The 22,139-nt window shown below is 44.4% G+C and overlaps 1 protein-coding gene across 1 annotated transcript in view; it reads right to left on the bottom strand.

The window, feature by feature from the left end:
- Positions 1–21,383, bottom strand: part of AGK (acylglycerol kinase) — a 102,554-nt gene extending 81,171 nt beyond the window's left edge. The window contains exons 1-2 of the mRNA XM_047763154.1: positions 21,139–21,383; positions 14,037–14,154 (exon numbers count right to left, since the gene is read on the bottom strand). Coding sequence (XP_047619110.1) covers positions 14,037–14,137 — 101 coding nt within the window. The 5' untranslated portion in view covers positions 14,138–14,154; positions 21,139–21,383. The remainder of the gene's footprint in view (positions 1–14,036; positions 14,155–21,138) is intronic.
- Between the last annotated feature and the right edge of the window lie 756 nt (positions 21,384–22,139).

The raw sequence follows: 22,139 nt of genomic DNA on the forward strand, positions 1-22,139 counted from the left end.
ACTGAGTGTTAGATGACACGAAAGACTTTCAATTTTGTTAGGTTCATGTTAATAGCATTGTGGTTTTTAAAAATTCCTTAATTATTAAAGATAAGGTACTGAAGTATTTATGCATCTGGGGTTTGCTTGAAGACATTCCAAAAAGAAAAAAAAATAAAGATAAATGAGATTATTTCAAATGCTGGTTTTTGTTGAAGCTGGGTGATGAAACATGCGGTTTCATTACACTATTCGAATTTACATTCAAAATTTCCATGATTAAAAAAATGTTGAGGTAATTCTTTCTTTTGTAGCGTTACTTTGCCAGGCAAATGGGACACAGCATGGAGTCCCTTACGCATCCATAATGGAAAGAGCAGCTCTTTTTAACGTGTGCCACGAACAGCGATGATCTCACTGTAAGAGTCCCAGTAATGGTGTGAGATGGGGTGCAGATGAGGAAAAGTAAAGTTTAGCTTGAAGAACCTGCCCCAAGTCCCGGGGCAGCAAGTGGCAAAGGCAAGGCTCGAACCCGGACCCAAGTGCCGACAGTCTGTCATCCATCTTACACTCTGATGGCTTCAAGGCATAAGACGACCTCTGTTTATAGTTCCTCATCTCTCTCCTGGGACCTAAGACACAGGAGCTGCTCCAAGAGCTTCCCATGGGCACCCAGTGTTGAATCGTGGCCCTGACCCTGACCAGCTGTGTGACCCTGGGCAAATTACTTAAGTCTTGCTGTCCCTCAGCTTCTTTATCTGCATGGGGCTGTTAATCTCACACTACTATGAGACTAACAAGCATCTCATAACGTTGTCAGCCAGATGAGTTAATAAATGTAGAGTGCTTAACTTCTATCTGACACAGGCCGAGCACTGATTGTTAGTGATTAGCATCCTTAGTACAACTAAATTCTCAATAAAACTGAATGACACTGAACACACCCCTCGGGCCAACTCGTAACCATTCGTGTTTACTTCTAAGCAATTGTTTTGACCACAGAACTCGAAAGGTGGGCTCCCATCAATGCTTACAGTATAGTAATCAAGATTAATGTATAATAATTAAGATGAATGTTCTAAGTTCAGATGAGAAAAACTCCAGTCTTTTTTTTTTTTTTTGGCCACATGCAAGGCACATGGAAGTTCCTGGGCCAAGGGTCGAACCCACGCCACAGCAATGACCAGAGCCACAGCAGTGGATCCCTAACCCTCCGAGCCATGAGGGAACTCCTAAAACTCCAGTTTTAATAAAAACCTAGGGACACATGGCCCAGTACCATGGCTACACATTCACTTTGCACGTTTCGCATTGAGGGATGTATGGTGTTTGCAAGATGCAAAACTCTCTGAGAGGATACCAGGAATTCTAGCTGAGAGGCTAGATGCTCCACAGAAATGAACAGGAGGCAGTCCTGGGTCACAGTCCAAGGTGGGTGGCAGAATTGCTGCCAGAAGCACTGAGCCAAAGGACTAAGCGGAAAACCAGGAGCCAGAACTAAGCAAGAGCAGAGCTGTTGTCAACTGATGAGCCAGGAGGGTGAGCTGAGAAGCTGTGGCAAGGCTCCCCAGCCAAAATCACAGGGACAAAGCTCAGAGCCAGGAGGAGAAAGGACAAAGTCCTCAGTGGCGAAAGGAACAGCCTGAGCTCAGATCAGACGGACAAGCATTCAGACATGGCTTGCTGCTTTTAACTACCTATGCCCTGCCTCTTTTGCGGTTCTGTTCTGTCACTCTTAAAATTCCTCTTTTCCAAGCTGTCTTGTTACACATGGGAGGTGCAATAAACAAAAGGCTGAGATCTCCTTACACCATCTGGCAGATCCTTGTCTCTCACTGCCCAGTTACCAGCAGTAATTCATTTGAACTCCCAAAGTAACTGAGTACCTATTTTATCAAATTTATTCATGATTACTAGCATGTATTAAACCCTGGTATCAACCAAGTGTGATGCTGAGAGCTTTCTGGTGAACTCCATCCTTCAATGATCCAGTGAGCTACCGATACTATCCCCACTTTACAGATGAACCTGACTGAGCCTTGGAGAGCCCAAGGTCACACTGTCAGAAGGGTCCGTTCTGTCTGCCTCCTTTCTTACGCTGCTTTCTATCGGCAGGCTCTTTGCCGCTGAAAGGGCTCAGAATGAGAGAGACAGAGAGAGAGACCATTGCAGGTAAGTGCCTACATGATGAACTGAACGACCTGGAACAAGACCCCCCCCAGGGAACCCAGAAAGCTTGGGAAGAGCAGTTGAAGAGGAATGAGCAATACTTAACTTCTCTTTACTTGCTGCAAAGAGGGTCATTTCCTCCTCTTCAATTGCTCTTACCAAGCACTGAGAGCAACCCCTGCTGCTCTTGTCAACCACTGCAACCTGCTGGGGGGAAATTATGCAGAGAAAAATATCACAGGTTTGTTCCCTTGACACTGAGGGGAAGGGAGGGAAAAAAGGAGAAGAATTCCCAAAGGAGAAGGAAATTTATAAATACAGTCGCAGTGAAATAATGCCTGCAAATAAAGAAGACCTGTGTCAAAAGATAAGTTAAAGATAGCAACTCAAAATGGGACAGATAAAAATAAAGAAACATATGCAATTTTTTCCAAGTCTGTTGCCAAAAAGCTCATCTATTTTTCCTTCAAAGCAAATTAATATTTACTGGATGAAAGCATGGTCGTTAATAAAGTCTTAACGTCAACACTGAAATACAGCATGTGAATTACTGGCATGTGAATTATTATTATTACTGGCATGTGAATCCTAGATCAGGAGACACGATTTGCTTTTCAAAGGAAAGAGAAAGTCAAACACATATAACACAACGTGCTTTTTTAAAAAATGAGAAACGTAAAATACTATGTTCACTAGTCGCAGAAATCAAGAACAAGGAACTTAAAATTCTGTAAGTATAAAATAATTATTTTATGCTTATCTTCTAAAATACTACTCAGCAATAAAAAGGAATGAACTACAGATAAATACAACAATAGGGGTGAATCTCAAACCGTTCTACTAAGAGAAAGAAGCTTTACAAAAACGAGTACAGTGTATAGTATATGATTCTATTTACATAAATTTCTGGAAGTGAAAAAAAGTGACTCTCTCTGGTGGGGTAAAAAATGAGAACAATGGTTGCCTCAGGGTGTGGGGGACAGGGATTGATTGTGAGGGAAACATCTGGAGGGATGGCAGCACTCACAGGATCTCACCAAGAGTCTGGGTTGTGCAGGCGTATGCATCCGACAAAGCTCAGTGAAAGCACACTGACGATGTGTATATTTCACAGTATGTTAATTTCATAGGAAAGGAAAAAACACCCTCAGCAAATATTGAGTTCTAATTACTGATATGCATCTGCAAGTATCTGGGTGGAAGTACATCGACTCATGTCCACAAATTCCTTGGAAATGCATCAAAAGCAAGACTGAGAGAAGGATGGCCAGATGGATAGATATGTGATAAAGCAAATATAGTAAAATCTAGACTCCACGAAGTAGGTAGGCAGGTATTTATTGTAAAAGTCTTTTGAGTTTGCTGTACATTTGAAAACATTCATAGAATGTAGACAAAATAAATGGATTCATCCATATTTTACAAACAGGCAGGGAAGCTTAAAAAAAAAAAAAAGGAGAAAAAGCAAAAGGCAGAGCAAAGGGAAAGAACAGAACAGCAAGTAAAAGGGAGAAGAGAAGGGGAGTCAGGCCAGAATTTGAACAAAGGTGCACAGAGGACCACTGAGAACACGGAGGAACAACCAAGGCCGCCCAGGAGGTTCTGACATGAGGGCCAGGCCCCTGGGCAGTGTGTTCAGTGTCCACCACTCCGCTCTACTAAATGCTAATAAACGTGTTCTGCCTATTTAATACCGGGGCTTTATTCCATCTGAGCAGGTAAAAGTGAAATGAGAACGTAATAGGACAATTCCAATAAAGCTACATGAAGGGCATTTAAAAGGTAATGTCACTTAATAAATGCAGCAGAATTTATGTACCAACGTGAGCACTGCTCTTCAAAGTGGTCGGTCGGCAGCAAAGCAAGCACCTGGGATTTACAACATGGTCAACCTGGTCCAAATCCCAATGTTACCAACAAGCGGATATTTGACTTGAGACAAGTAACCACTTTCTCTGAGCCTCAATTTCCTTCTCTGTATATGGAAATAATATTACCTCTCTCACGGGTCTGTCTGGGGATTAAATGAAACCACACATGTACGTGGAACTGACTAGCCCAGCACCAGGTACAGAGTAATTATTGAACACGTTTTTCTTTCCACTTAGTCTCATAATGCTCAACATAGTTTTGTGACACATTCTTTGAGCTGCTGGCCAGGTGAAGGAGATCAACAGTATTCCAGGAAGGGGAAACAACAAAAGGAGGAGAGAGGTACAAAGGGAAACAGAGTCTTTTTCTAAAGACTTTGGGAACACAGAGGCTGAGTGGAGGGGTTCTGGAGGGAGAATGAAAAGGAATCAGGAGGAGTTCCCATTGTGGCTCAGTGGCTAAAGAACCCGACTTGCATCCATGAGGACGCGGGTTCAATCCCTGGCCCTGCTTAGTGGGTTAAGGTCCGGTGTTGCCGTGAGCTGTGGGGTAGGTCACAGATGCGGCTCGGATCCCATATTGCTGTGGCTGTGGTGTATGTAGGCTGGTGGCTACAGCTCCAGTTGGACCCCTAGCCTGGGAGCCCCCATATGCTGCAGGTGCAGCTCTAGAGAGACAAAAAAAATTAAAAAAAAAAAAAGAAAGAAAAGGAATCAGAAAAGGCCTGGAGAGGAAGACAGGGCAGTATCATAAAGGGCCTTTGATGCCATGCTAAGGAATTGGGTCTTTTTTCTCTAGGCACTGGAGGGCCATGGACAGGCTGTCAGCAGAAGGTGACATCATCAGAGTCCTCTTTTAGAAAGAATATGCTGCGGGCTGACTGCACTGTACAACCCCAGGGACACTATTCGCCTAGGATTTTAAGAGAAGCAAGACAAGGGCTAAAAACATACTATGACACCAAAATCTAAATATCATACCTGAAAACTCGCGTGGTTATGATCACCTAATAAGTCTATGGAGTGAGGGCAGAACCTAGGCGACACAAATATTGAAGGGACAAGCAGAGCAAAAAGACACCCTAAAGTTTACTGAGGAGGATAGGGTCAAAGAGAATCAAAGGCGGCCGATATGGACTGGGAAGTATCCACCCCATGTAACAAATAAGAGGCTGCGAATGACCTTGTCGAGAACAGGGTCACTCGAGTGATGGGACACAAACCACATTTCACGGAGCTTATTCTCAAGTGAAGGTAGAGGCTGCAAGTGTGAGGGACGCTTTCACGAACCGTGTAAATGGAGGAGAATGACTAAAGGAGAATACGGAGCTGAGGCCATGTGTCTAAGCCAGGGAGAGTTTGCCAAAGAGGGGGAGAGAAGCTGGAAGGATGAGATTCAAGATACCAGTGAGGAAAAGGATAACCAACGAAAGGGGGAAGACGGAGATGCGGATCCGGGATGGAGGGCTGGCTGTGGGCAAGAGGACGGCAATTTCGTCCAGTTAGACAAAGAGAATAGCAACGTGCGTGCGGCGGGTAGCTGCCTGGTTATTTCCTCTTTCAAGTAGGAAGCAGGAATGAAGGTTGTCTAAGCATGAGGAGGGAGAAGGTGAAGCAGGAAACTGAAGAAATTATGAATATTTCCCAGTGAAACAGTAACCTGACTATGGCTTTAGTGTATCATTTTCTTCAGGCGGAGTCAACAGCCTGGGTTTGAGAATTTGGAAGTGGTCAGTCAACGGGGCTGAGATTTTGCCCTCTGAGCTCACAGCCCTTCATTCTCTTACTTATTCCTTGTTCCATAAATAAAAAATACGTCAAGTCCTTTTTTTTTTTTTTTTTTGCTTATTAGGGTCGCACCCGCAGCATATGGAGGTTCCCAGGCTAGAGGTCAAATCAGAGCTACGGCTGCTGGCCTACACCAAGCCACAGTCCACGGGATCTGAGCCACATCTGTGAACTACACCACAGCTCGAGGCAATGCCGGATCCCTAACCCACGGAGCGAGGCCAGGGGTCGAACCCGCATCTTCATGGATACTAGTTGGGTTCATTTCCACTAGACCACAACGGCAACTTCCTCAAGCACTTTTTAGGACAATATTGAGACAATATTGAGAAAGACAATCAGGGCCTCTGCTTATAACAGAAGAAACAAAGTGAACAAAAAACTACAGTAGAATTCCACAGTACTATGGAGAACATGTAGGAAGTCGGCCTAACCCGAACTGGTGGAGACAGGGAAGAAGTCACATTTGGAACCCAGAGAAATGGTAGTTGGCTGGAGAAGAGAAGGGAAAAGTGTTCCAGGAGGGAGCATGTGTGAAGGCCCTCCAGGGAATTCTGAAACGGAAAGGACGTGTCACTTCAGAAGACCTGAAGTGTGGTGTGTGGCAGGGCTAGAGACGTATACAGATGGGGCCAAGTCACGGAGAGCTGGTAAGAGTTTTGGACTTGAGTCTAAAAGCACTATCAATCTGCATTTTTAATAAGACTGCTCTGGCAGTACTGTGCAAAAGAGATTAGAAACAGGCAAGGAGAACAGGCAGGAGGCATTTAGTAAGAATCGAGGCCAGAGATGATGGTACTAAGGACGAAGGTAGCAACAGGGAGGAAGGACAAAAGAAATCGAACAAAATCAGCGATTTTAAAAGAAGCCAAACTGCTTAATGTACAACCTGAATGTGGGAAATAAGGACGAATGGAGGAGGATGTTCGAATTTTTAGTTTGGAAAATTAGATGGTTGGTGGATGGTACAAATTATTGAGAAGGAACAGCTTTGACAGGAGAGGAACGCTTTCTTTTTTTATTTTTTGGCCGCACCTGTGGAAGTTCCCGAGCCAGGGACTGAACCTATGCCACAGCGGTGACTCAAGCTGCTGCCATGGCAACACTGGATCCTTAACCTGCTGTGCCACACGTGAACTCTGACGGGAAAGCTTTTGATTTTATTTTTAGTTTGCTGAGTTTGAGGCAGCTGTGACGCATCCAAGACAAGTAAGCAGGTGAATGTATTTACAGGTCTGGAGCTCAGAAGAGGTCTTTATGGAAATATGAACCTGGGGGTTGTCTACCCATGGCTGACAACGAAGCCACTGCGTATAGATGAGATCATACACAGAAAGGATATTAGGTGAACGTCTAGGGCAAAGGCCTAGAGAACTGCTTCTCTAACACCTCAGTAGGAAGGACAAGTGAAAGGTAAGAAGGAATAGCCAGAGGATTAGGAGGGGAAATAGGAATTTGGCAGTCAGAAGCCAAGGGGAAAAAAAAATGTTTCAAGGAGAGTCAACTGTGCCTAAAGCTGAGAAGTCCAAAAGGATGGGGAATAAACCTGGTAAGACTAATTCTAATGAGGACCAGACAGGATGCAGCATGGGTAGGATGTAGGGAAGCTGAAAAAAAGACCTATTCAAAAAGTTTAACTCAGCAAAGGAGAAGCAAATCCGAGAGTGAAAGTGCCAGGGAGGATATGAAAAACAGTGTTGGAGTTCCCTTTGCGGTGCAGTGGAAACGATTCTGACTAGTATCCATGAGGATGTGGGTTCAATCCCTAGCCCCACTCAGTGGGTTAAGGATCCAGCGTGGCCACGAGCTGTGGTGTAGGTTGTAGACACAGCTCAGATCCTGCATTGCTGTGGCTGCGGTGTAGGCTGGCAGCTGTAGCTCCAATTCGACCCCTAGCCTGGGAATTTCCATATGCCATGACAGTGGCTATAAAAGAAAAAAAAAAAAGAAAGAAAAAAGAAAAACAATGTTGAGGAGTTGTGTGATGTGCTGGGTCAAGGCATATAGGAGAGGAAGAAAGAGAAGAAGTCAGGGAAGAGTAATGGATTGGGAAGAAAATGGAGAACCCAAGAGACAAGAAGTCTTGATAACACTGAAAAACAGGAGGAAAGGAAGAAAATGGGAATAATAGAAGGCTGAAATGAGAGACTCAGACTCTGGCATTCCATATTTCAAAAGTGGAACAGGGACAAGTGGGATGATAAGGTTTAACATTCAATCAATGAGCGTGGGTGCAGTTGAAAGAAGGCAAATTATCAAAGTCCCAGGAATAGATGAAGGCAGGGAAAGGAAAGACAAGATGGGGTTACATGGGTCATTCACATGAACAATCAGGACACTGAGGAAGATGACAAGACTTAAAGGAAAAAAGGACAGGCACCAAAGTCTAAGTCTAATGTAGATGAGATCCCAGAAAGCTGGGAGGTTTACAGTTTTCAATATAGCTAGATATTATGAGCCTCAAAGGAGAAGAGATTTTTATAAGATGAAAGAGTAATGGTTTGGAATAGGTAGCGAGGGGCTAGGAAAATGCCAACCCCACCTCACAACCCATTTGAAGGAAAGGGCAACTTCTATTCAAGAGAGCTACAGGGTAAGATTTTCTCAGGGGAAAAACTGGATTAGACTAAAAAATAACATGAGGAGTGTTACATGTTAAAATTTGAGGATATATAGATTTTTTTTTAAAAAAAGACAATAAAAGGAAACTACTTCAACATAATAAAAACCGTATATGAAAAGCTCACAGCTGATATCATATGCAGTAGTGAAAGACTGAAAACTCCCTCCAGTATAAGGAACAAGGCAAGGACGCCAACTCTTGCCACTTCTACTGAATGTAGTACTAGAAATCTTAGCCAGAGCAATTAGATAAGAAAAATAAATAAAACACCCAAATTGGAAATGACAGCATAAAATTATGTTTGGAGATGACATGATCTTACATGTAGAAAATGCTAAAGACTGCACAGACAAAAAAATAAATTCAGTAAAGTTGTAGAATACAAAATCAGAACACAAAAATCAGTTGTGTTTTTATACAGTAACAATGAACAAGTCAAAAAGGAAGTTAAAAAAATCTCATTTACAATAGCATCAGAAAGAATAAAATATTTAAAGATAAACTTAAAGGAAGTGAAAGACTTACACACTAAAAACGATAAAACATTGCTGAAAGAAATTAGACACAGATAAATGGAAAGACATTCCATGTTCATGCATCAGAAGACTTAATATTGTTAAAATGTCCATATTACCCAAAGTGAGCTATAGATTCAATGTAATCCCTAATAAAATTCTTGGGATTTTTTTTTTAAGGAAACAGGAAAAAGCCATGCTAAAATTCATATGGAATCTCAAGGGACCCTGAATAGCCAAAAGAATCCTAAAAAGGAAGAAGAGAGAGGCCTAACATTAATTTCAAATATAGTACAAAGCTACAGTAATTAAAACAGTATGGTCCTGGCATAAAAGACAGAAATACAGATCAATGGAATGGAATGGAAAGCCCCCAAATAAATTCTCACATATATGATCAAATGATGTTTGACAAGGGCACCGAGACAACACATTGGAGAAAGAACTCTTAATGGATTAAAGACCTAAACCTAAGACCTCAAACTATGAAACTCTTAGAAGACAACATAGGGGGAAAGCTTTATGACACTGAATCTGGCAACAATTTCTTAGATATGACACCAAAAGCAAAAATAGACAAATGGAATCATATCAAGCTTAAAAACTTCTGCGCAAAGGACACAATCAACAGAGTGAAAAGGCAATCTGTGGACTAGAAGATAACATTTGCAAATCATGTATTTCATAAAGGGTTAAAGAACTCCTACAATTCAAGAACAAAAAACCAAATAACTTGATTTTTTTTAATGGGCAAAGGACTTGAAGATACATTTCTCCAAAGAAGATAAACAAATGGCCAAAAACATATGTAAAAATGCTCAACATCACTAATTATTAGAGAAGTGCAAATCAAAACCACAAAATGCCATGTCATACCCATTAGGATGGCCAGTATCAAAAACAAAACAAAAGACAGAAAATAACAAGCATTGATAAGGATGTGGAGAAACTGGAACCATGGTATAGTTGGTAGGACTATAAAATGGTGCAGCCACTCTAGAAAACAGCTCCACAGAGGTTCCTAAAAAAGCTAAATATCACATGACCCAGAAATCCCACTTCTGGGTTTATACACAGAAGAATTGAAAACAGGATGTCAAAGCCATATCTATACATCCAAGTTCAATGTAGTGGCATTATTCCTAACAGCCAAGAGGTGAAAGCAACCCAAATGACCATCAACAGATAAATGGATAAAGAATAGTTCCTGCCATGGTATGGTGGGTTAAGTATCTGACCTCAGGGGCTCAGGTCACAGTGGAGGCATGGATTCCATCCCTGGCCTGGCACAGTGAGTTAAGGATCCACCATTTCTGCAGCTGTGGCACATAGGTTGCAGCAGTGTCTCAGATTTGATCCCTGGACTGGGAACTTCCATATGCCACAGGTGTGGCCATTAAAAAACAAAAAGCCAAAAAACAGATGAATGGATTTTTTTAAATGTGGTATATGTATACAACAGACTATTATTTAGCCTTAAAAAAGGAATTCGTGCCATCTGCTACAACATCAATGAATCCTAAAGACATTATGCTAAGTGAAATAAGTCAGTCACAAAAGACAACTACTGTGTGACTCCACTCATATGACGTACCTAAAGCAGACAAAAGTGCAGAAACAGAAAGCAGAATGGTGGTTGCCAGCGGCTGGAAGGAGGAGGAAATGGGGAGGTGAGTTCAAAGGGTACAGCGTTTTGGTTTTGCAAAATGAAAGAGTTCTAGAGACCTGTGTACAACAATATGAATATACTGACACAACTGAGTGTACAATAAAAAATTGGTAAGGTGGTCAAATTTCTATCAGTGTTTTTTTTTAATCACAATTTTTAAAAAGGTGTGGGAGGCAGTTAAATAGCACCACAGCATGCACGAGAGATGCTTAAGAAAGGAAATGAGGCAGGGCGGGGAGGGGGCGGGGCGGGGGGGGGGGCAGGTGGTGGCATTTGGAGCCGTAGCCTTGAATGTTAAGGGCAGAGACAGAGCAAAATGATGCCTCCAGGCTCCTGCTCTACTTCTAGTTCAAGCTGTTTCAGATCCAAACTGAGAATGAGGCCTCCTCTGACAGGCTGGAGACTTAATGGGCCTTTTTTAAAGTCTTAAGACTACACTGGCAAGGAATTATTAGGATACCTTAAAGACATCCTGAATAGGAGACACAGTTATTTCCTCAAATTTTCACCCAACAGTGGAGAGAGCAGTAATTCTCAGTGGGTGGGAGGTTCTCCTGCACTGAACTAGCTGTTGCCTGGATGGGTGCACTTGCAAGGGAAATCCTAGTTCTGACCTTGGCAGGAGGTATAAGGAGCCTCTCTTCAGGTGCTAAAATGTAGTTAGAAAAGGGAGGAAAAGCCACACCTTATATGCTCCGTATGCAATTTGTTAAAACGTTTCCTCTGCCCTTCTCTTTTTTATACATTAAAATCTTAAGATTCTTAGTTTTGTTCTTTACATGCTAGCTAATGGATTCAAGGGCTTAGCCTTGAAAATACTTAGAAAGGAGAGGAATGTTCCATTTCTGGCCAAAAAAACAAACAAAAACAGACAACATGCTCATCATAAATGATCTGACGGTGCTGAATTGAGAACATTGACAAAAGTGTCTGTGAATCTCCTTTCCAATGCAGAGACTTCCATCAGAAAGCCTGTTGTTTTCCCTTTACCAAGCAGTCATTTAGGACACCTGGATTTCAGACAAAGTTGAAATATCTTACATACTTAAGATGCAGCCCTTGGAGGAGAACCCTCTTACACTGTTGGTGGCAATGTAAATTGGTGCAATCACTATGGAAAATAGTACGGTGGTACCTCAGAAAACTAAAAATAGAATTACCATACAATCCAGCAATCCCACTCCTAGGCATCTATCTGGAGAAAACCATAATTGGAAAAGATACATGCACCCCAATGTTAACTGCAGCGCTATTTACAACGACCAAAACATGTAAGCAATCAGAGTGTCCCTTGACAGAGGAATGGATAAAGATGTGAGATAGATAGATATATAAAGATTTATACACACACACAAATGGAATATTACTCAGACATAAAAAGAATGAAATAATGCCATTTGCAGCAAGAAACTATCATACTAAGTGAAGTCGGTCAGAGAGCGAAAGACAAACAGCATATGATATCACTTACATGTGGAATCTACAAAAAAGGATACAAATGAATTTGCAGTACAGAAACAGACTGGCAGACTGAAAAATTTTATGGTTACCAAAGTGGACAGGTGGGGGTGGGGGTTGGGGGGCAGGGACTGGGCGTTTGGGATTGTCATATGCACACTGCGGAATGACTGGCCAGCAGGGACCTGGGGTATAGCATAGAGAACTCTACCCTATGTTCTGTGATAGTCTATGTGGGAGAAGAACCTGAGAGAGGATGGATATGTGCATATGTAAAATTGAATCGTTTTGTTGTACAGAAATTTTCATAACCTTGTAAATCAGCTATACTTCAATAAAACTTTAAAAAAAATTTTTTAAAGATGTAGCCCTTGGAGTTCCCGCTGTGCACAACACAAAGGGTAGCATCTCTACAGCAACCGGATGCAGGTTCAATCTCCGGCCCAGCACTGTGGGTTAAAAGGATCGTTGCCACAGGTACTGCACAGGTCACAACTATGGCCTGGATCTGCTCCCTAGCCCAAGAACTCCTTACGTCCTGGGGCGGCCAAAAAAAAGAGAGATATAGCTCTCAATCCCCCAAAGACTGCCATTTGATCATCTATTTTTTATACAAAAGCTGTTTATTTAAATCCTATTACCTGGAGTTCCCGTTGTGGCTCAGCAGTAACGAACACAACTAGTATCCATAAGGACTCGGGTTCGATCCCTGGCCTCATTCAGTGGGTTAAGGATCCGGCGTTGCTGTGAGCTGTGGTGTAGGTTGCAGCAAAAAATAAAATAAAATAAAACAAAATAAAAAGCAAATAAATAAATAAATCCTATTACCATGTTAAACCAGAGATGAGCCCTGGCGCTTTCTTCTCCCCCGAGATCTGAAGGCTAATAAAACCCATGACTCCCTGGAACTCCTTATTCAAACCAAAGGGTTGAATGCCTGTGTCTCATTTAAATTACCCTAGGCAGAGCAGGGGAGGTCTGGGGGGTGGGGGATGAGGAAAGTCACAAGGGTTGGAGGCAGCAGATTCAGAGTCCAGCAATGGGCACTATTAAAGATCCAGAGCCTTGAGAAAGGGAAGGATTGAAATCCCAGGGAGACCTGTGAGTTCCAATCCCTCTACTTTTTTTTTTTTTTTTTTGGCTTTTAAGGGTTGCACCCGCGGCATATGGAAGTTCTCTGGCTAGGGGAATGAATTGGAGCTGCAGCTGCCGGCCACAGCCACAACCACACCAGATCCAAGCCGCACCTACACTGCAGCTCATGGCAATGCCAGATCCTTAACCCACTGAGAGAGGCCAGGGATCAAACCCACATCCTCATGGATACTAGTTGAGTTCTTTTTCTTTTTTTTTGGTCTTTTTGCTATTTCGTGGGCTGCTCTCGCGGCATATGGAGGTTCCCAGGCTAGGGGTCCAATCAGAGCTGTAGCCACCGGCCTATGCCAGAGCCACAGCAACGCGGGATCCGAGCCGCGTCTGCAACCTACACCACAGCTCACGGCAACGCCGGATCGTTAACCCACTGAGCAAGGGCAGGGACCGAATCCGCAACCTCATGGTTCCTAGTTGGATTCGTTAACCACTGCGCCACGACGGGAACTCTTTTTTTTTTTTTTTTTTGCTAGCCGAGTTCTTAACCCGCTGAACCACAATGTGAACTGCAACAACCCCTGCTATTAACTTAGGAGTCACTGGTCTCTCTCTAGATGAGCCTCCGTTTCTCGCATTGGGAACCCACTGCGGTCGTCTCTGCCCATGGACGTTGCTGGGTTAACAGCTCCAGTCTTTCAGAACCAGTTACAACAAGAAGCCTTTGTCTTTGACGTTTGAACATGTACTTTGTGTTTATACCACCCACTTTCACAGAGCCAAGCCCAGCTGAAGGAGATTTTGACCTGGGGCCCTTCTGGGCTCCTTTGTCGCGGATGTGAAGGGGGTGGGGATAGGGGCTGCCAGCCTGTTACCAGTGTTTCCCGTAGAGCCAATGGCCTCCCCACGTCAGCAGGCAGACCCCAGCTGTCGTTTTCTTCCAGTGATTCCGAAGTGTTTTAAAGAACACAGTCATCTTCTCTCAGGGCGTTTCTGGGTAAGGAGAGGCAGAAAAGACAAGTATCACATCCACGGGCCTCACGAACACGCACTGTGACCCCGTCTTCCGGTTTTCCATCCTCTCCGCACGCTTTCCTTCCTCGCCCCCTTCCTGCTGGTCACACCATCTTCCTCTTCTCACCCGCCAACCTCCCTTTTCTTTCTTTCTTCACTTTTTTCCACCTGAACGACACTTTTTCTTCTCTCATCACTTTTTCCTCGTTTATTAGAAGGAAGGCAGTGGGGAGGAAGAGGATTCTAGGCGTCCTGTCTTTTCTTGCTTCTTACAGTCACCACACTACTACTTAAGAATCCCTGCTCATCCGTTGTATAAAGGGCAGACCATCCAATTAGCAATCAAGTTACAGGGGTTATTCAACATCGAAGAAAACACTGGGTCCGCAATAGAAGAGAACATTCACAGAAAACTCAACCAAGAGGAAATGCACACAGCTCTGTCAAAATGCGCAACTTCCTGAGTAATCAAAGACATGCAAATTACAAAGCACTATCACTATTCACCTGTAAAATTACCAAAATGTTTAAATGGTCACATTCACGGATGACAGAATGAGACGGACATCACACACTCCTGAAAGGGAGGTAAAGGGCAGCATTTTACTCAAAGACAAAGTGGCCATATATACTCATTCTGTTTCTTTTCTTCACGGCACTCATCATTTGATGATCTTTCTGTGCTAATTGGTTTAATTTATTCCACGGGCATGTAAACTCCACGAGGGTGAGGATTTTACTCTGGTCATTCTCGTATCCCTGTGTTTAAACTAAGATGGAGCACCTGATGGCCACGTGCTGAATGTGATGGGGCTCAGGACATGCTACCCCACAAGGAGGCACCCTGGCAGAGTAGATATTTTAAGTGGTGGGAGTTTGGGGCACATGGCAGAAGCAGGAAGGTGCCTGTGACCATTTTCCCATCTTGCCCGACTTCCCTGCGTCAGATCATAAAACCCTCCAGTGAGAGGCGCCTGCCCTGAAACCAAAGGGAAGGGTTGATGTGTCTCCAAAGCCCAAGAGATGCCAAGAAGAATCCTCACACCGACCCGAGCCTCCAGGGATGGCCCTGTGGGGCTCCTGGGCATGAGCCTTTCTGTGTCCCCCATTTCTTGTTCTTAGGAAATGGGCTTCATTCTGGCACCATGACCTGAGTTCCTAGGGACAGGTTCAGACAGTTGCTGCTCAGGGAAGGGAGAACAGTCAAGCAACAACAGTATAGCCTTGGGGCAGGATCTTGGTTCCCTCTCAAGCAACACACATAATAATATAGGCATCCTATACACCTAAGAGAAAAGTTATATTCCTTGCGCTTCTTTTAGAAATGAATACTTCATTTATTTATTTATTTTTGGCTTTTTAGGGCCGCACCCACAGCATGTGTAAAGTCCCAGGCCAGGGGTCTAATCAGAGCAGTAGCTGCTGGCCTACATCACAGCCACAGCAATGCTAGATCTGAGCTGCATCTGTCACCTACACCACAGCTCACGGCAACGCCAGATCCTTAACCCACTGAGCGAGGCCAGGGATCAAACCTACAACTTCGTGGTTCCTAGTCAGATTAGTTTCCACTTCACCAGGATGGGAACTCCTAGAAATGAATACTTTAAAACTGAACAGTTTAGAGTCTTTTCTTGTCTTTCTCCCTGACTTAATTGCACCCATAAGCTAAAGACTGAGCACCCTGAGCGTAATTGCCTGTGGGTTTAAGATTATTACCAGATGATGTTTTTCAGGAACTTTCCTAGTTTGTTCTAATCTCTGATCAATATGCCCTTTTCGCAAGTACTGTTACTCGAGGCAATAACCCAGAAGACCACCAGCATGAACATCTCCTGACTCCAGCTTTGACGACTAAGATTCCCTCCAAAGAAAGAAGAATGCGTGTTTGTCCCAATCCTGATTCCTAGCTGAACACCTGTTTTTCTCCTTTTTACTATAAAACTCCTAGAAATTCTAAGGGAAGGCACAGTCTTTAAGGCATTAGCCTGCTGTGATCCTCCTTTGCCTGGCAAAGCAGTAAGGCTATTTTTTTCCTCCTTTACCCAAAACTCTGTCTCTGCGTTTAAATTCGGTACCGGCAGAAAGAGAGCGGCGAACTCCGGCAACACACTGACTGACTACCGTTCCCGCCTCTTTACCCTGTCAGTCTCCCATGGCTGTCCACGCGCCATCAGACCCAGCACAAAATGTTTGGGTCTGTTTCCTTGGATCTTCATTTCTTTATGAAGGCTCCCATGTCATGTAAAACATTTTTATTTAATTAATTCATTTAGTTATTCAGTCTTTTTAGGACTGCACCCACAGCATATGGAAGTTCCCAGACCAGGGGTCGAATCAGAGCTGCAGCTGCCAGTCTACACCACAGCCACAGCACTGCCAGATCCAAGCCGTGTCTATGACCTACATCACAGCTTGCAGCAATGCCAGCGCCTTATCCCACTGAGCAAGGGCAGGGATCCAATCTGCGTGCTCTTGGATACCAGTTTGTTATTTCTAAGCCACAACGGGAACTCCGTAAAACTTCTTTTTTCATGCTTCCCTCCTATTAAGTGGTCTTTGTCAGTTTAATTTCCAGGCCCAGCCAGGGACCCTAAGAGAGTCAAGGAAAAAAAATTTCCCCAACTACATTAAATATTTTTTCACTAAGAATTCTTGCTGACATGGAAAAAAAACTAAAAAAAAAAAAAAAAGCTAAATAAAATTATCAGGATTAAAAAGCCTTCTGTAATTGGAATTTAACAATTATGTTCAAACATGAATATAATGAAAAATTAGCAATAGAAATAAACATACAAGGGAGGTCCATCCTGGCTCTGCGGTAATGATCCCAACCAGTCAGGTTCAATCCCTGGCTTTGCTCAGTGGGTTAAGGATCGGGCATTGCCATGAGCTGTGGTGTTGGCCAGCAGCTACAACTCCGATTAGACCCCTAGCATGGAAACTTTCATATGCCACAGGTGCAGCCCTAAAAAGCAAAAAAAAAAAAAAAGACACAAAAACTTAGTTTCCTCTTGGTTGTAGGATAGCAGGTGACATTTATTTCATGTTTTAAATTGCAATGTATGATCTCAATTTGCTATTAATAAATATATTTTCTAAACAGACAAATATTTAAACAGAAAACTTTTATGCCTATGTGTGCATGAGGTACACAGACCAAGAAAAAGAAAAGGCTGCTTTTGCTGAATATTCCAGTTCTTTTATTAGTCCCTTTAACCAGAAAGACTTTCTTCTTGACCTAACTTTAATCAAGCTCCTCTGAGCTCTGCTGGGCTAGGCTCTATCTTGGGCTTCTCTTTCTTGCAGAATCCAGTTTGAGCAAGAATCCTACGAAGCTGGTTGAGTGAAAACCCCCATCCTTGGTATCTGACCACCCTGGATAGCTTATCACCTGGGTCTGCCTTCAGCAAGAATTCTACTGAGTCAGCCTAACAAGAATCCCCCTGCTCCCTGAGGTTTCCTTTTAGTAATTTTCCATCCACTGACACTCACCCTGCTCCTTGGCTATAAACCCCCACCTGTCCTTGCTGGAATCAGAGTTGAGTCCAATTTCCTTCCTCTATTCCAAGACCACTGCTGCAGTGCTCTCCACATCCACCGAGAAGACATCCCTCCCACCCTTGAATGAGGTCTGCCCTACCATTCTTTGACAAGCATCACTACATAATTTTTTTTTCTTTAACACCACCATTGGTTAAAACACCTCTTGGGGCCAGAAACACTTTTATCAAACAGCAACAACGAAGCCAGTGCCACGGAGCCACAGTCCAAGATGGTGCCTCGAGGAACCGAAAAGGCACGTGCGCTCATTAGATGCCTCTCCATGTGGCCCTAAAGCACTCGTTCATTCAGCAGGTCTCTAATAAACACCTGCACGCTAGGCTCGGGGCTGGGTGTGAGGCAGAGAAGCACAACTTTCCATTCTCAAGTGCTCCCAACTATTAAAGCCACAAGTACAATACAATTACACAATTTATGAGTGTAATACAGTGGGAAGAATGCTGAGGGCTAAGTCACGGCTCTGTGAGAAGCCAAAAGAATGACCTAATGTCGACGGTGGTGACACGGGAAATCCTTCCAGAAGGCACGACATTTACACAGGCCCTGAAGAATGAGGGGGAGGCAGCACATGAGAAGCTAAAGATGTGTACAAAGGCATCAAAGGCAGGCATGTCCAGGCAAACGCATCAGAGACAGATACAGACCAGCGTAAATTCAGAAGAGCATCTAGAACAAGGCCTCTCAAACGCTACTGTAAAACTTGTTAAAATGCAAAGAAATTGTTTAAATGCAGATTCTTGGGCCTTAGCCCCTGAGAGTCTGACTTGTTCCAGTTGGGCTGTCATCTTCCCTGTTATCGAGCATTCCCATGCCTCTAATGGAGGCCAGCACCACTCTGTGACAAACTGTGGTTTGGAGATAAAGGATGGGAAAGGCAGTGGAGGTTTGGAAAAGATCAGGAGGGACCTGATCCATGCTGAAGATGATGAAAAACTTTGAAGGGATTTAAGCAAGTGCATGATAGGATCCCATGTGAACTGTAGAAAGATCAACTTTGTAGCAGCAGAATGCAAACTGGGCTGGAAGAAGCTGAGCTTAAAGCTACAGAGAGCTGATTGGAAATGATTACCAGAATCTCCAGGCACATAAACAAAGGAAGGCGCAAAGGAGAGAGAGAGGATGACTTGGGAGACCTTTAGAAAACAGACTTCGGCAGCCCTTGGTGATCAATTGATTGCAGGAGGGGAAAGAAGAACCAAGACAGGTTTGTAGTCGGGCAACTTATTGAATCATGATTTCAGTCATTAGGTTTGGAGTGTAGGTTCGTGAAGAAAGGCGTTGCGTGAGGTGGAGCAGCCATGTGGAAATGATCAATGGATGCCTGGACTTAACAGTTTAAAGCTGGGAGAAATTGTCTGCATATAGATTTGGGCTGGCTGTGGGGCTGAGGCCCTGGGGCTGCCCGGCATGCTGGCTCCTGCAACTCAATGCAGTCAAGGAAACTTCTCTGCTGACTACTAGGTGCCAGCTAGCTTTGCGATGATCAGAGCTGAACTCCTCTCCTGGCCTATTTCTGAAAAAGGCCTGAGTCTGAGCTACTACAGATTCTTTGGATTTCTGGCCACAGGCACTGACCTGCACCCACCCATCCTGTCAGACCCTTTGGACAAACACCCCCACTTTAAGAGTTCTTTCACCTCGCACAGAAAATAAACAACACCTGCTCCCCTAATCTCTGTTGAAACGAATGAACAAACAGAAATCCAGGTGGGCTCCTTCTACCTCATCCACTTGATAGAGAATCACTCTTTGAAATACCTTAAGCTCAAGGACTTAACTGTCATCTCCCTTTCTGGGGCACAATGCCATCCCTGGATGGGCCCCATCTCACACTGGCAAGGCAGCACCACTCAGGTCAACCAGTGACAACACATAAACCTGGTGTGATGGTAGCATCATACATTTAAAATGACCTCCACACCAAATCTGCTATATACATGGTCCAGAGATCATGGACCATCACATGCCTCTGCTGAAATCAATGCTCAGGGGACCCTGGCATCCATCACCATCTTCTCCATGTTCTTCTGACCTTTGCTCTCCTTCTTTTTGCCTGATATCCTGTTTGTTCGTGGGGAAATTAAATCCCAGCTGGCAAAGCCAAATTATCTTCCTAACACCCCACAGGCCCACAGCCATTTATTTTCCTACACTTGTTCCAGGCCCATCATGCAAGAAAAATGCGTCCCTCCACCTCTCAATAGCCAAATCCCAGGACAAAGACCTAGATGGAAAGGAAATTAAAATACTGTTTTGAGCCACCAGACATTAAACAAACTAAAACCCACCAAAACCAAAAAATAAAAATGACAGTGATGTGAGAGTCAGCAATGTGAAGGTCAAGTTGGAGAACAGATAAAATACCCAAGGCAAGGGCAGAAGTTAGAGAACAATCTAAATGTCAGTAACAGTCCACGACCCACGGGGACTCTCTTTTTGTCACAAATGAGCACCTCTGTGTATTATAAAACTCACGTGGAAACATGCAGGCCCCCTAGCATAGTGGACAAAGCATTGGTCCCAGGGATGTGAGGCCTAGATTCTAGTGCTAGTTCTTTCACTTAACGGCAGTGAGAGCCTGGGTAAGTCATTTAACCTGTCTCTATTTTCTCATTAGTAAAATGAGGATATACCTGCTCTGATTCACTTATTTGGCGGTACAGATCACATCTGATGGAGCTGTGAATCACCTTCCTTGTTAGTAAAAATGACGATATACCACCTGCTCCGGTCAACGCATTTGGCTGTAAAGTTCACATTTGTAAGGAGGCTGGATGCTCTTTTTAAATTTTTCCATATATAAACTGTCATCACACTATGCATTAGCTACTACTGGACATGCCCTCTAAGAACCCAACAGAATTGTTATTCTCTAATCTCAATAAAAATTTAAATTTTCTATGTTCAAGTTAACATCTCTCGTACGAAATGCATTTTTTTTTTTCCAAATTCTGGCTGTACTCGCGTCTCCTCGCCGTAAGGTGGGGCTTTTCTCACTAGACTCTGAACCCCCTGAATGGGCAGGTTTTGTCTACGCATCTCTAGCAAACAGAACCTAGTAAAGCACTTGGAATGAATGAACCAATCCATCAATCGATCTGAAACGATTCGCCCTATTCTGCCAATGAGTTAGCTGAATCGCCTCCCGCCCTCCCCCTAAAAGCGAGTGAGGTGTCACACAGGTTAGCGGCCAGAACCCAAAGACCAGAACCCAGGACAGCTGCTTCCCGCCGTGGCGTCGGGAACCCGCCATCCGCAGGGAGCCGCCGCTCCGCCCGGCCTTCGCCCTCCGCCCGCACCTGGGTCGCGAGCGCCGCCCGCGAGGCCGGGTCCCGGCGCCCCCGCCCCACGCCCCGGGGCCCTCCGCGTCCGTCCTGGCCAGCCCTCCGCGCCCCGTACCCGGTTCCCCGCCGCGGGAGCGCGGCACTCACCACGGCGGGTCCCGCTCGCAGCCCGGCCTTTCCTGTGTGCTCGCTCAAGAGTCCCGGCTCTTGAAGGGAAACCGCTGCTGCCGCCCACGGGTTCCGGCGTGGTTCTTAGCGTGCAGGGAGGGTGCGGTCTGCAAGGGCGGCCGCCTGGGGGCTGCCTTCAGTTTTCCATCGCTCAGTTATTTCTCCCATCATCCTTCTTCATCCCTGCGTCGCTCAACAATATTTTAGGGAAAGCCTACCAAGGCGAACGCTTTTTTAGGACCAGCCACTAAATCGGAACATAACTAAATGAACAGGGCAATTTTAGGTAACATCTACCACGATGAAAACGAAAACAGGTGATAGAGAGTGGGGTGGGGGAGAACTATTATTTTAAGCTAAGCAGCCTATGTTAGGCTCCTCTGATAAAGGGGCGATTAATAGGAGACGCGAAGGAGCAGATCAAGCAAAGATACAGAGAGCCTGAGGGGAGAAACCGCCAGTGCAAAAGCTGTAAAGCCTGAGGAAGTTTATTTACCACGGCGGCTGTCAGTGAGGGTGAAGCAGCGAGAACTAAGGAGTTGAAGCCCGAGAAAAGGGCACGACGGGCCATGGCGATGAGTTCCGACAGTGTATGAAACGGGATGGGAAGGCTTTGACGGGATTCAGTCAAGGGAATGACGTGATCTGCTTTGCATTTTAAATACCCCTGGCCACGGAGTGATGAATAGATTCTGGAGAGGAAGAGGGCTGCTGAGAAGCCAGGGCCCCTGCTGACCACCAGAGGGCAGTTCTAATTCTCTGTCCTCCTTCCAAAGGTCTCCCCACCCTCGATATGGGGTGTGGGGACCACCCCAGTCAATCAAGGTTTCTTTCTTTCCTTCTTCCAACTATCATTGGATCAACCCACATTTGCCAAGTATGGCACATGCGCTTGGCATAGAGGATGCTCTCATGTACAGCACCCCACCAGTCTCTGCCCTCATGGAG

The sequence above is a fragment of the Phacochoerus africanus genome, chromosome 16 (genome assembly GCF_016906955.1).
Source record: "Phacochoerus africanus isolate WHEZ1 chromosome 16, ROS_Pafr_v1, whole genome shotgun sequence".
In the NCBI taxonomy this organism is placed as follows: domain Eukaryota; kingdom Metazoa; phylum Chordata; class Mammalia; order Artiodactyla; family Suidae; genus Phacochoerus; species Phacochoerus africanus.